The following is a 15247-nucleotide window of genomic DNA, read 5'->3' on the forward strand; positions in this document are numbered from 1 at the left end:
AATATAAATGACATTAGCATGTCTGTAAATTGGCAATTATTAAACATTTTAGCAATTTAATTTAATGCAATATTGGCATTAACTTATATTTATTTGAATAATCAATTATATACAAAAATTTAATACTAATTCGTGTTTTATGCGTTCGTCTTTTATATGTTTATGTTAAATTTAATAGCTAATGGATGGAATGCTTTAAGTTTTCTGCATAAAACAACGTGGGGCGTTCGTCTCTCGTTCGTCGGCTAACATAATCTCGTCTTTAAAAGTAATGTATGCAAACTAAAAACTAACGTTGCGAAACTGAGTTGGAAATGGAGAATAAGGGAAGTGGCTGTGAGGCCGGTGCATTACATGGCCGTCTCCAAGGGCTGGCTATGGCTGCGTCCATTGGCGTGGAGCGGCACCAGGCCACCCTCGCCGGCCTCGCTATCAAAATCCGTCTCGAGCAGCGCCTCCGACTTGGAGCGGTGATAGGGATTGGCAGTGGCCAGCGCTGTTGGCGATCTGGGCGACCTGGGCGACGTGGGCGTTGTGGGCGACGCCTCCTGCGCAGCCGTTTGGTAAACAGTCTTTGGACGTGACGCGTGCACTGTGGGCGCCGCCGGTGGCTGAGCCAGCGGCCTGGGCGTGCGATAATGTGATGTGGGCGCCTTGCTGCTGCGCACTGCCGTATAGTAGGAGTCCGGACGCCGCATATCCGCGGGCGACGCTTGCTGCGGCACAGCGGGCGCCGGACGATATAGCGATGACTCTGTGGAGAAGTTAAACTGGTCCAGCTTCTGGTCGAAGGGCAGCGAATCGCCGCTGCTGCGCTGCGGCAGAAAGCTGCTGTGCGAGCTGCGCTGATATTCCGGCAAATTCTGCTTCAGCTCGCTGAGAAAAGCCAGACCAGGCTGGCCACGGCGTCCGCCCACGCTGCTGCTGCCCGTATCCGTGCGCAGCGGCAGCGTGCTGGCATTGCCATAATAATCCGAGCCCAGCTCCTCGGCCTCCGCGTCCGTCTGGTGTATGATGGGCGTGTCCTCCGCCACGCTGGTGCTGATGGAATTGGCGCGCGTGCCGCCGCCATAGGTCGAGTTGTCGCGGAAGCCCTCGTTGCGGTAGCTCAGCTCAAAGGCATCCGGCTCCAAGGCGGCGGCTGCTGCCCGGGCGCGATGTGCGCTGCCCTTGGATATGGTGGCCACCTTATGTGGCTGCTGATGATCCTGGGCGGCAGGCCGGAGTGCATTCTGGTTGACGTACTCATTGTAGTGGGGCTTCTGGTCGTAGCCCTCGAAGCTGCCCGCCTCCGAGCTGAGCACGCTCTTGTCCATGGAATCGATGGAGCCATTGGCCACCATCATCTGCTTGTAGTCCTGGCTCTTGGACAGGGTGCCATTGCTGGACATGTTCTGAGGCAACAAAAGAAGAAACAGAAAAGCAAAAGGAAAAACAAAAGGAAATGAAAAACTCAACCAAAGCGAACTCAAGATGCGTTAAAAGATGCGGAAATCATACATAATTGGGACGACGGCGCAGGGATCCTTGCGGATCGATGCTGTTGAGGCTGCGAAGGCTCTGGCGAATGCTGTTGCGTCGCTGCAGGCGCTGCACATGCCGATGCTTGGACTTGGCGAACCAGCAGAAGGCCACCAGGATGAGCAGAATGATGGCCAGAACAAAGGCCGAGATAATACTTATGGCAAAAATGTCCGCGCGCCACGACAGCGGATCGATGATGACCTGTAAGCAGGACAACAAAATAAATATATATACATTTAACTCTAAGCAATTCCAACTTACTCTCGGATCCATTTCACAGATAAAACCGCGCTCCTTGTTGCAGTCCCCCACCTCGACCTCGTTGAAGACGAAGCTCGTGCAGCGCTCGATGTGATTGTAGTCCTGTATCCAGACCTTCTCCGGGTACTTGAGATGCCGCATCTGGCTCTGCAGATACTTCCACAACGTGGTGCTGTCGGTGCGTATGAAGGGCATGGTCGAGTTCTCCGACCGACAGAAATCACGCGCCTCATGGAAGGTCATCGGCGCGCCGACATAGATGAAGCAGGTGTCGTGCACCAGGGCCCAGCCGGGCGGACACTTGCCGTCCAAAATGGTCTCGTTGTTCATTTGGAACGGCACGGCCAGCACCTCCAGCAGCATAGGGTCATCTGCAAACGAAAGGGAATTGTAGGAGCCGTAAATATGAACCTAGGTCCTAGATTCTACCGTGCTTATCCCTAATGCGCGACTGCACCGAGATGGTGTTGTTGTAGCTCCAGTAATTGTGACGTGCGTCTATCTTGGAGCTCCAGGTTTCGAAGGTCCTTAGATGAGAATTAATAAAGTCAAAGATTAGTATTTGTATTTTTTCTTATAGCTATTATGCGCACGTTGCTTACCTGTTTTCATAATCAAAGCTCATACTAGGTGTTCAGGAAGAGCGACAGAGAGCGAGGGGAAAAAGAAAAGGGTGTAGAGTAGAAAGTTAAATAAAAGTGGGTTGATTTTTACATTGAGAATGTGAAACGTAAATCCACTGCCAAGCGAAAAACCTTCTAACCAATGTTGATAGATCTTATTTCCAGTTAGCTTAAGGAATATTTATAGGAATATTTTTTATTTTATTTTCTAGATATTCGCAGTCTGTATTTTAAAGTCTACATATTCTCTTTACAGGAACAATTCAAGCTCAAAGTTTAATTTATGTTGAACCAAGAATTTCACAAATAAATATAGATAAAAGTACTCACGTACTTTGATAATAGATTATTTTTTGCAACTAGAAGAAGAGAGCTTTGCAGTTGGGCTTGGGTACAGACTAATCGACTAATAGACTTATCGACTAATAGGAAACCCTGACTTACATGGAATTGTTGACTGTCAGCAGCTCGTAGTCATTCTCATAGTTCTCGAATATGTTGTCCACGTACTGCTGACCCGCGGTGCCTGCCACAATGGTTGCTCGAGACATCCAGTTGGTGGCCACATTCCTGGATCAAAAAGCATATAGAAATCATTTGTCATTAAGTTTTATTGGCCATTTACCTGTAGAAACCATTGTGTGCCGTTGTCTGATAGATCTGCAGACGCACCTTCTCGAAGCCGGAAACCTCCATGATGCGACCGCCCACATTGCTGTGGACGTAGTTGTAGCTAAAGTTGGACACGACCTGGCAAAGTCGAATAACCTCCTCATAGCCGGCCATGTTCTGGGCGAAATAGTTGCGATACAGCTCGACCTCCTGGTAGGGCGACGACTGACGACCCTCCACAAACAGGGCGGGACGATTGCGATTCCGCATGAACAGATTGTGATGCACAAAGCCACGTAACGAGGTCGCGGTGCCGCGGGAATCAGCACGTATGCGCAGCCCACCCTGATTCTCCAGCAGCAGATTGTTCTATTAAAACAAGAGATATTTGATTTAGTGCCTGCAAATCTGAGCTGATAGGTTGGGGTTAACCGACCATAAAATATAGGGAGTTCATGTTCTGCACATCCAAGTTGAGCGCCGAGGCGCAGGTGGAGAAATTGCCATAGAGCTGCTTGCAGTTCCTCTCGATGCGATTGCCAATGAGCGTCAGGGTTGGCGTGACCTCGCCCGCCGAGGCATAGCTGACGGCACCCTTCATGGCACCAGAGATGTGCGTGTCCGTGATGTTGTGCAGGGCATCGCGATCTGTGGAGTAAAGCAGGGTTAGCCAAATGTTGCTGCCCAATTCTGCCAAGCTTACATTGTCCCAAAGTGGAGATGGGCACAGTGACGACCTCGGCTATAAAGCCGTGTGTCTCTGGGGCGCCACTGGCGACCAATTGCAGGCTTAGCGTCGGACCCTTCGTCTTGAAGAAGGAGCGCTGATTGTTCGTGTCCGATTCTATTTTACCCAGATACGTGGCCGTGACATTGTAGATGTCGCCGTCGTAGAGCTTGATGAAATCCGTGCGTCCGTAGAGCTTTGAGTGATTGAAAAGATTCGATTGCAGCAGACGGAAGCCGATGGGCTTGGCGCGAAAGGCGGACGTGAAGATCTTGACACAGTTGACCGGATTATTATCGTACTTGTAGTAGACCAGCATGCGCTCCTCGATGGTCAGCACCTTCTGGGGATCACAAATGTCCACCAGCGAGAAGAGCTTGTAGGGCAGGTCCAGCTTCTTGAGCGGCGTGAAGCTGGACTCGTCGCTGTCTCGACCCTCGCCGCTGAGCGAAACAATGCTGATGCCCGTGCCGAGAGTCCGGTTGATGTTTAGATGGTTAAGGTTCAGCTTGCCACTGGGCGCTATCAGGTTGATGCCATGGTTGGCCGAGTTCTCGATGCTGACCGAACTGATGATGGGGTTCTTGTGTATCGCTTGAATGGCGGCCGCCTTGTGGTTGTGCAGTATGCCGGCCTGCTCGATGCGCACGAACTCCAGCTGGCTCTCGCGCTGCTGCGTCTGGGAGCCGTGGGAGCGTGTATTATGCAGCCGATGCTCGTACTGGATCTCCTCAAACTTGGAGTTGGCAAAGCGTATGCCGCCCCAGTAGGCCTCGTCGTCGGCGACGCCATTGCAGCTCACGAACACGAACACATCGTCCCAGCGACACTCGTGCCGATGACCGTAGAGCTGCCCATTGAGCCGCTCGGCACAGTCCTCCATGCGCTCCTCATCGCCACGACACTCCAGCGGCTGCACCCAGGACCAGATGCGTGTCAGCGAGTTCGTGTGGAACTCAATGCGCCTGTCGTGGCCGTAGTACACATTGAGCGGATCGAATCCCAGCTCCCGGCACACGACCTGGGCATTGCGCTCCGTGAAGCGACCATCGCATATGGGCACCCACTGCAGTGTCGTGTGATTGAAGTACTCCAGGAAGCCCTCGTTCAGGCCGTACAGCCCGTCTGCCTCGCCCGTGCAATTGCTGGCGCTGGTGCACAGTCGTATGGAGTCGAAGTCTGTGAGGGCGGCGCTCATGTCCTCCAGCGCACGCTTGCGCGGCGGAGCCGCTACCATGGACTCCTTGGTGGCATTCCTAAACGGACGCATCACAATTGGCGACTCTTTGTAGCCGATGGCCATAAGCGTGCCCAGCACGAGAATGCCCACGTTCGGCTCAAACTCGAGCGTAACCCCGTGATGTATGGTCAGGGTGGTGTCCGGCATAACCGTTATATCCGAGGCTATGTAGTAGGGCGTCGACTGCTTGGGCAGCGTAAGATCCCGATAGACTCGTCCGCCACGATAAGTGGCCAGGTTGGACTCCTCGTTGGGCGGCGCCACCACCGAGACGCTGGCATCGTAGCTGTCCTCAATGAGGAAGGGCTGATAGATGACGTCCGCATGATCGTTCCAGTTGTCAAAGTCGAAGATCTTCGACTCAATGTAGGCCACATCCAGGCTGCCCCACCAGTTCTCCGCGGCATAGAAGTAGTTGTTCAGACGCGCCGATCTCACGCCCGCCACCAGATTGTAGTCCATCTCATTGTTGGCTATCAGATTCCGATAGAGTCTCACGTTCTGCACGCCATCCAGCCGGATCACTGAGCTGGGCAGCTGGTGCTGCTTGCGCATGCGTCGGGCAACTTTCATATAATGTCGATAGTCCGCCAACATGGTCACAATCTGGTTGCCCTTGAAGGTGTTGTACTCGATGCTGGCCGGCACCTGGCCAATGATCTCGCTGAGACTGTCCGCCTTGAAGAGCAGCACGAACTTGGCGTTGTTCGCCTCGAAGCGATTGTTATCGAAGCGCAGACGCTTCTCCATGCCGTCCAGCGATATGAGTGCACCGGGGCAGCTATTCTCCCGGAACACGTTCGAGGTTATGTTGAAGACGGCATAGTGCCCGTAGATGCCAACGTGGAAGTTGCGATTGCGCTGCCAGGTGCTATTCCCAAAGTAAATCGAATGGGTAAAGTTCTCATTGTACTGCCAGACATAGGGCAGGGCCACCTGAAAGCCGCCATGGGCATTCTGTTCCACCGTGCTATCCTGGAGCACATAGTGGAACAGATTGTTGGATGAGCGCAAATCCTTGGACAGCTGACGTATGCCATAGCCGTTCTGACTGATGAGCGAGCCGTTGATGTGCAGCGTGACCTCCGAAAGATTGCTGGAGATGACATCCCAGAAGGGCGACTTGATCAATATGGCCTCACGCTCATTGAAGCTGAGCTCTGAGTTGATCAGCTTGATGGACTCGTTGGCCTTGCGCAAATAGAGCTCCCCGTTATCGCCGACATACCGATTGTAATAGTAGCCCGTAATGCCGCGCAGATTCTTCTGTATCTTGGTGGAGCGTATGGTCAGGGTGGGCACCGGTCCGCTGACAATCCGATTGCGTATGTTCTGGACGGGCGCCGTCACGGTGGTCAGCATGAGGACAGCTCCGCCCAGGGCGTGCAGGCCGCTCTCGTAGTAGATGATGATGCCGTAGCTGCTGCTGGTTGCGGGGAATACGTTGAGATCGCGCTTCACCTGCCACAGATCGCTGCGTATATTCTCCGTGCGGGCATTCAGTATGCTGATGCTCTCCGTGGACTGATTGTGTATGGGATTGAGCAGCTGAATGCCAATCACATAGCCGGCGGGGCACTGGACCACAATCTTGCGACTGATCGACTGGCCGAGCAGCTCCTCAGTGCGTATGTACTTGTGCTCAAAGGTGCCCAGATCAATGTTGGCTATCTCATGGGGCAGCAGATAGGGATCATAGTCCGTGTCGTAGGCATTAAAGTCGCGGGCCATGTTGAACCAGCCGCCGATCTCCTTCTGGTCCAGCGAGGCAATGACCGCATCGTGGGAGATGCCGCTGCCCCGATTGTCCTTGATGATGGAGCCGGAGATGCGAAAGTCGAGCTGCTTCAGGCTGATGCCGCTGCCGCGATTGCCGGAAAATTCCGAGTTCTTTATGTTGTTCACCGACTTGCCCGCATAGATGTCCGCATAGATAATGCCCAGGCCATCCTGCAGATTGTTGACCACACGCACATTCTCCAGATTGTGACGCGCATGATCCATTTGCACCGCCGGCCGGAACGAGTTGGTCGTGTAGTCGAAGAGGCCCGCCTTCTCCACGGTCACATACTGCAGATCGGCCCGCTCCGCCAGCATGCTGAACCGCACGCCCGCCCAGGCGCCCTCGTAGCAGCGCAGTCCCACATCGTTCTCGTGGCTGCAGCTGTTCTCAAATTCGTATTCCGCCCGGCACTTGGTCACGTCGCGATCGTGCGGCGTGCAGCGCACATTGGCCACCAGCACATCCTCGGAGGTGCCGGCATTGGGCAGCTGCGAGCGCAGCAGCCGCCAGTCCTGCGGATTCAGGGAGTAGCCCAGCTGATGGCAGACCAGCGCCGCGTTCAGCACATTCCAGCCGTAGTCGCAGACAGTGCCCCAGCGACCCTTCAGATACACCTGCAGGCGACCCTCGTGTGCGCCCGTACCGCCCACTAAACGTACCGGCACACGGGGCACAGCGTCCGCGGGCAGCACCTCCGTCTCCATGTCAATGGCCTCCGTTTCGCTGTCTAGGTCAATGGTTTCCGTGTCGTTGTGCTCCCCGATGATGGTCTCCCGCTTGAGGGTGAAGAGTATGTCGTCGGGTCGTCGGCCACGCGCCTCAAGCTTGCCCGCGACCATCATGCCCACGCTGGGCTCAAAGCGCAGCGTTGTGCCCGGCTGCAGGATGAGCTTGCCGCCAGGCCGAATGTTAATGTCCTTGGTGACGGTGTAGGTACCGGCTGGCACCATGTCCTGACCGTCCACCTCGCCGCCAATCACATCACTGCCCTCGTGGAAGAACCTGGGCACAACCGTGGACACGGTGATCATGGCAGTGGAGCCCGGATTGGAGCTGTGCAGCAGGTATGGTATATAGTTGATCTTGGCCAGATTGTAGCGATCGTTGCGATGGAAGAGCCTCGCATAGATGCGATTCTCGTCCGTATGGCCCAGCCAATTGCAGGTGGCATTGATGATCTGGCTCTGGTCCGTCAGCTGGGAGCCAATCTCGTAGGCAGAGTCCAGATTGTGCAGTATATTGCGATAGATGTCCACATTGCTGGAGCCGACCACAACCGGTGCAGCGACGCGAGAGCGTGGATTCAGCCGGCCGGCGCCATCGTTGCCCTCGCTGCCTGCAATGAGCGGACCAAAGGCCTCCGTGATGTTGTTGCTCTTCACGAAGTTGCGGGTGAACAGGATGTACTGCACCTCGGCCCGACTATACGGCGAGAGCGCCAGGGAGACCACATGGAGACCACTGTTGCGCATGAAATAGTTGCTCTGGATGATCAGCTTGACGGGCAGATAGTTGAACTCCTGAAAGATGTAGTCGTTGTTCACATAGATGCAGCCATAGGCGCCAAATCGGAACATGTTGTACTCGATGCGGCCCTGCAGATTCAGGGCGGGACTCAAATAGATGGCATTCGCCTGGCTGTACTTGAACATGTTGTGACCCAGCTGCAGCTGCATGTTGGGCTGCCCGTTAGCCGTGGCCTGGTAGCAGGACTCGATGTAGATATCGTTCTGCTGGCTGCCATTGAAGCTGTTGCCCGTGATGTTCACCCAAATGGGACGACAGTAGTTGCCATGGAAGACGCCCATCTCCAGATTGCCGCCAATCTGTGAGTACTCCACCACGCTCGTCTGATTAATGGGTATGTACTCCACGGTATCCACATCTGTGGTCTGGTTCAGCCAGGTGGCCAGGCCATAGCCGCGATTCGAGCTGATCGCTGAGCGCGAGATATTCCGATTGCCGCCATAGTATGTTATGTTAACCCCAGCGCCATTGTTGAAGCTAATGTTGCTGCTAGTTATGTTGACATCGCCCGCGCCGCTCGTCACGTGAACGCCCGCCACGTGCCCATTGCCGGAGACGGAGCTAGCATGCACGTGCAGCTTAGAGCGTATGTTGTCGATGGCCACGCCGCGTCCACCATTGTCCTCGACGGTGGACTGTGAGACGCGCAGATCATAGGCCACCGAATCGCCCGAAGTGATCCGGAAGTAGCCGCTCAACTCCCGCCGTGCATCGGCGCGTATGCGCACAAACATCTTCTCCCGGGTGCTGGTTACGCTCTGCGGCCGGGTAAAGTTTCGCGCGTGCCACTCGAACAGCAGCCGATCGTTGGTGGAGGCGCCATCGAAGATCTCCACGCTGGCCGTCTCGTTCTGCTGCAGCACAAAGTGCTCAAAGTGCAGGGTGAGATAGTAGCCGGGTCGGGTGAAGAAGTACTTGCCGCACTCCTTGGCCGAGCCGGCGTAGTATTTCTGTGTAAAGGACAGGGAGATGGGGTACGTCTGTCCGGAGGTCGTGGGCAGCGTGCAGAAGTCGTAGATGCTGGCGCGATCTGTGCGCTCCGTGCCGCGTAGATCGTGACCCACATACTTGATGCCATCGGCGGCATTGTCCACCACCGAGCAGCCATCCAGCTGGACCAGACCCTGGCTGGAGTTGACAAAGATGCCAATGCCATTGCTCTTGCGCACCGTCACATTCTGCAGCTGGAATCCCGCCCAGGGCCGTGTGCTGTTGAAGCCCGTATACGCCGAGTGGCTGATCACCACGTGCTCCATCTGTGGCGGCAGGCCCTGCACCTCCAACGCCGACTTGGCACTAAAGCCAGCTCCGTTGCCCGCTCGGATGATGTCCACATACCTGAGCCGCGACTCCGACTGCGCTGCATAGACCGTGTTATCCCTGCCCAGCGTCTTGGTCGAAGGCGCATTGTCAAAGTACAGGCCGCGCCAGTGACCCAGGGGCTCCGAGTGCACCGGCAGGCATTGAATGCCCAAGTCGTTGTGATAGTCACACGACCCGGCGCCCATCTGCCGCGAGCTCCAGGCGCATTCCAGCAAACTATTCTCACCGCCTCGGCACTTGGGCTGCTCGTAGAGCAAACGTGGATAATAGCCGGGCGTGCGTTCCACCCAGTTCCAGAAGCGGCCTCCTCTGTAGCCCAGCTGCTTGCAGGCCACCGCATAGTCGGCCAGGGTCCAACTGAAAAAACGGAAATATTATTAATATGGGCATGAACTTTGTGCCATCGCAGTCTTTATAGAAAAGCAGAACTAATCTAGATTCTTATACAAAAATGACTTATCTGAGAAGATAGTGTTTTTAATAATTGAAATATCTTATAATGCGTGGACATAGGCTGTTCTCGATGTTATTTTTTATGCTGGTCAAATTGGTTCAAGATAAGACAATAATAACATATGTTTGAAGGAAAACCCAATTATCTCTCCAACTCATCACAAAGGAAGTTTAAGCTTTTTAGCTTTTGCTGGTAACATTATCGATTAAATTCCTTTCACCTTATTTCTAATGCTTTCGTTCTGCAAGCCCATAAACACAGCGCACAACCTATTAAAAAAAGTTAACTTACTTTCTTGAATTGGAGCAAACAGAGCGCCAGGCGCCCTTTTGGTATAGCTGCAGTCGTCCTTCCACAGGCGTTGGTCCGTCCACCAAGCGAATGCCCTTCGCCTGATCATCTGGCAGCTCCATTTTATAATTTGCAATATTACCCTGGGACTTCAGTGTAATGCGTGCTGTGGGTGTGCCCTGCAGAAATAAGTTAAGTATTATTTAATTTAATGGCAAAATATTAAATTGATTTATTTATTTATTAATTAATAGTCGACAAGAACGAGAATAAGAGTAAATATTTTAAATACATATACATAGCTATAAAATTAAAGATACTTGGTCTGAATCTACTATTCTAATCATTCAAATTTTGTGACTTTTGTGAAACAAAGAGATTTGCTCTTAAAAATGATTTCGATAACGATTTTTATTGAGGAGGACCTACGCTCAACATTTCAAGCCAGACAGACGGACAGACAAAGGGATAACCCGAGATATGCTCGGCCAAGAATATGTGTATATACACTTTATGGGGTCGGAGATGCTTTCTGCTTCTTACAACATACATTTGCTAAAAACCATTATCTATTTTTTTTACCGATTTTCAATGGGTTCTCTGCATAAAACTCATTTAAATCCTCATGGGGGGCGCATGTTTAATTATTACAAAAAAAAAACTTTAAGAACCCTATAAGAAAAATTTCCATAGAGGTGAATAAAAAGCAGAGGATCAATTAGCCGGGCTCCACATTGACACCGCATATTTAATTATCGTAAATGTAGATGTAGTCGAGAATCAGGTGTGGCATAGAGTATATAGAAGTTTTTCAATAAACTTTCGCAATTTCAAATTGAATAAACGCTGAAAATCAGAATGTGTCTGAATTTGAATGAGATGTGAAAGGCTCGTGATGCTAATGGAAATGCCAGGTGATGTGCGTGTGTGTGTGTGTTGGGTAAAACACTTTTCCACATTTCTTGCATATTTTGCTTTGTGTGCAATTTTCGTATAATTGTCAGGTGTGAACTTTTTTCTGATTATCTTTCAGTTTTCACCTCAGCTTTTGGCCTTTCACACGCGCAACGCGCCGTGTCCAATTTTTTGTCTAGCTTTTTTGTTTTTGCTTTTCTCTATTTTTCAATTATGATTATTTTCTCGCCCGTTGACCTTCGTGTTACACAGAAAATCATCTGTCAAGATCTTCGCTATATGGTATATATATATTGTTTTTTTTTTTCTACAGTTAATTAACACCTATGCGTTGCGCATGATATTGGCGATGGGCGATGCTTTGAGCAACGCCCACTTGGACAATTGAGAAAACAGCAAACAGTTTTATTTAATTAAAGCCAGACAAGACCAAACTCTGACAGGTCAAGAGTTGAACAAAGATGATTCACAGCTATTTTGCATACAAAATTAGTAAAAAAAAATAACCAATATAATTTTGTACTTGTATTTCTTGACTTTTTTTTTTGGCAGCTTAGCTTAGAGTTGGATCGATGCGAGCTAATTTGCCCATTTCCAGTGCAATACAAACATCAATTATGCGACGTCGTTCACTTAAATCTAATTAACCCGTAATGACCTCCTGACCGCTGATTAAGTGACCGCACGGAACGGAAGGGAGTGGAGCCGGAGCTGGGTTTGCCAGAGCGGACATGCAAAGTAAATGCAGCAGCAAAGAGTTGACTCTTTGAAGTCGTCGGTAATTGTTATTGTAATTGGAATCGTGCAACGATTCATTGAGGAAGTGAACTTGGTCTGACCCAATTATGGACCCAACTGGAGCGACGCATGCGCTGACGCCCTAACCTACCACCACAGTCAATACCGAGTACTCGGCACGAGGTTCTTAGTACTGCGAGCATAGCCCTTATCACACAACAATCGCAATCTTATCAGTTCAAAAGTCAACAAAAAAAAGTGAATGCTACGAGAGCTACGAAACTTTATGCGCTTATCTATCATTGCCGTTACTCACCTGTTGCCTGATAGCAACAGGTGCCCCGCCAGACGCTTAATCATTCGCAATAGTCAATGAGGCGAAGTGCAATTGTTTCGCTTGATCAACTGTCCAAATACCCTATATCCTATATAGATTATGCGCAGAGAGAAAATATGAAGCAAACCTCATCTAGGAATTAAGGCAAAATGGTTTTAACTGATTGAACTATGAAATTCGTTTAGAGTTATCGAGGTAGTATATGAATGGCAAGTTATTAAATCCAGTTTTAGCCTGTATATAGGACCATAAATACTTAATTGATCCTTTCATGTTCACCTTTAAGACTTATATGGTCCCTAACTTCCTGAATTCCTGAAGACCTGAGAAGCTATTGTTATTTTTATTTAAAATGTTCAATTGAAATCCTTGAAGCAATTGCCTAAAAAAACCCAACTGTCTGTTACAAGTCCCCGTTCAGAACTAATATACCCACCTCACCTAGTCGAAAAGAGCATTTAGGTGTTACAAAAGAGCTCGCATAAGTCATATTACCCTCTAACTGTAGGGTATCTCTTAACATTCAATCTTTTCTTTGTTACCACTTACCACTGCTTGAAGCACGCCGCGCACCTTGAGTCCTTTGGTGGGCGCAAATTCAACGGTCACGCCCGGCTCGATGGTGAGCCGTGCCCCACGCACCACCTCCAGGTCATCGCGTGCCAGGTACGGGCTCTCGCTGAGCCGCAAAGTGCGCTCGCTGAGTATCTCGCCGCCCTGCAGCTCCGTGTAGGAGCTCGTCGATGATGTCAGCAGCAGCGCCGGCGTCGACGGCGGCGCCGCTGTGGCGTCTCCGCCATGACGCGTTGCGGGCAGCAGCTGTGTGGCGCCATCGAGACTGGCGAATTCGATATCGTTGTCATTGTCATTGTTGTTGTTGTTGTCGTTGTCCTGCAGCAGTTCAACTGCTTCCAGCTCCGAGTGGGGTGGCAGCGCCTGCTGTTGTTGGCCCTGTCGAAGCTTTTGTTGTTGTGCGCGACCCAGTTGGCAGGACGACAACAGCAGCAGGCAGAGGAGTATTGTGCATATGTTGCCCCATTTGGCGGCAAGGGGCGGGCAGCTTTTGTGTTTGTTATGGTTGTTGTTGTTGTTGTTGTTAGAACATTGTTTATTTTGTTGCAGCAACTGCGTTTTATGTCGTTGCAGCGTCATTTGTGCATTGTTTTTTTCTATCGACCTTTGGTGCTTGGTATTAACACAATTTATTTTTTATTTTTGTGAATTTCGTTTTTACTTATAATTATTTTGCATATTTTTACATTGCCCTGGCAGTTAATTGTTGTTGAGTAGCTAAAGATTAGAGAAAATTGATTATTGGCGAGGGAATTCTCAAAACAGTCTTAAATGTATTTCATTCGAGATATTTTTTGTATTCAAGCGAACGATTTCATTGGAATTTCATTTGCAAAAGAATCTAAAGATAATTTTAAGCCAACACTTTATTATGCGGTTAAATTTTTATATATATTTTTATTTTTTTTGTTGATATTTTATTATAACATTATTCTTTATTTATTTATTTTGATTTTTGATATTTACTTTTCTAGATAAAACTTTGCAAATATTTGTAAAATTTGATAATTTTATGCATATTATATACATTTTTTTTTGGTAAATATATATCCTTTTTCACATTTGAAATCTTTTAAATTGTGTTTTATTTTTTTTTAATTTTAATTTATATATTTTATAATTTGATTTGATTCAAGGCATTTCATTTTGTCTTGTTTTTGAGCAGCCTTTAATTTTCACACGTTATCCAAGAAAATAACAGCTTCTTTTTTTTCACACAGCTTTTCACCATAATTTCCCTTTTGTTTAGATTTTTTGTTAACATTTCGTAATGAAATCACAAAATACACAGTTTCATATTGTTGCTGAGCCACAAACTTTGTTACCAATCTCTGATAAGCCGCCACAAACTGGCCCTAAAAGCCAACACACTCACACACACTGACACACGCACACACACACACACACACATACACGGGCAGCTTGACAACGTTTCAAAACAAATACCAATACATTAACACGCCACAACAAAACACACTCGATGGGTCGTGTTGAGTACCTCCCCCCCCCCCCCCCCCCCCACAATTAACAACAACAACAACAAAATGTAGATGTATTTAAAAACATACACGAAAACACGTCCATACGCAAAGAACCGTTAGCAGCGACTGAGCGGGTTGCTTGCATTTAGTATTATGACGAGTGTTGAGAAGCGACAACGGAAACAACAACAACAACAACAACAATAGTTGGGGAACAGCTTTTGTTGTTGTGGCTCCACGTCGCGGTGTGCTGTAAAGTAACTGTAAATGTGTAGGCATTTTCATTCATGCAATGAGCGCGAGAGAGCTAGCCTCAGAGCGAGCCCTTCACTGGTGGAGATAGAATGTGGGAGGGAGGGAGAGAGAGAGAGAGAGATAGAGAGCGTAAAAGAGCGTCGCACGCACCGCAAAAGGTATTTGTTCATGTTTTTTTTTTTTTTTTGGTTCATTTTCTGTGGGCTACGTGTGCGTAGTAAAATGGAAAGAAATAAAGAAAGCATTTCCAAGACTATCTTCAAGAGTTTTCTTCGCTTTTTGTGTGCCCCAACCCCTCCCCCTCAACGTATTATTTATGTTGCATATGCAAAGCAGCTTTGTGCTGCGCGGTACTGTTCTTGAGCTGCGGGCGCGGCTCATACACTGAGACAAAATAGTACGAGAAACTTTTTAAATTTTGGAAAATGTTTAAATAAAGGAAAACCAAATTAATAATATATATTTAGCTGATTCGAGGTTCGGCTAAGTAAATAGTTAAAAATGGAAATTAATAATAGTATTATATAAATAATAGCTAATAACCTTAACACACACAAAATCTCAAATATAACATTTGGTTTCT

General features: G+C 49.3%; 1 protein-coding gene across 1 annotated transcript; it reads right to left on the bottom strand.

The window, feature by feature from the left end:
- Positions 1-86: 86 nt before the first annotated feature.
- On the bottom strand, positions 87-13522 carry LOC115759695 (protein bark beetle). The gene is made up of 11 exons (XM_030700693.1): positions 12905-13522; positions 10366-10544; positions 3724-9977; positions 3457-3668; positions 3034-3389; positions 2853-2978; positions 2388-2411; positions 2215-2312; positions 1786-2156; positions 1501-1725; positions 87-1394 (listed from the first exon to the last, which is right to left on the bottom strand). Exons 1-11 carry the CDS (start codon positions 13505-13507, stop codon positions 351-353), a joined length of 9492 nt encoding a protein of 3163 aa, XP_030556553.1. The 5' UTR covers positions 13508-13522; the 3' UTR covers positions 87-350.
- Positions 13523-15247: the final 1725 nt, after the last annotated feature.

The sequence above is a fragment of the Drosophila novamexicana genome, unplaced genomic scaffold, assembly GCF_003285875.2.
Source record: "Drosophila novamexicana strain 15010-1031.04,08,12 unplaced genomic scaffold, DnovRS2.1 tig00000387-arrow-pilon, whole genome shotgun sequence".
NCBI classification, from domain to species: domain Eukaryota; kingdom Metazoa; phylum Arthropoda; class Insecta; order Diptera; family Drosophilidae; genus Drosophila; species Drosophila novamexicana.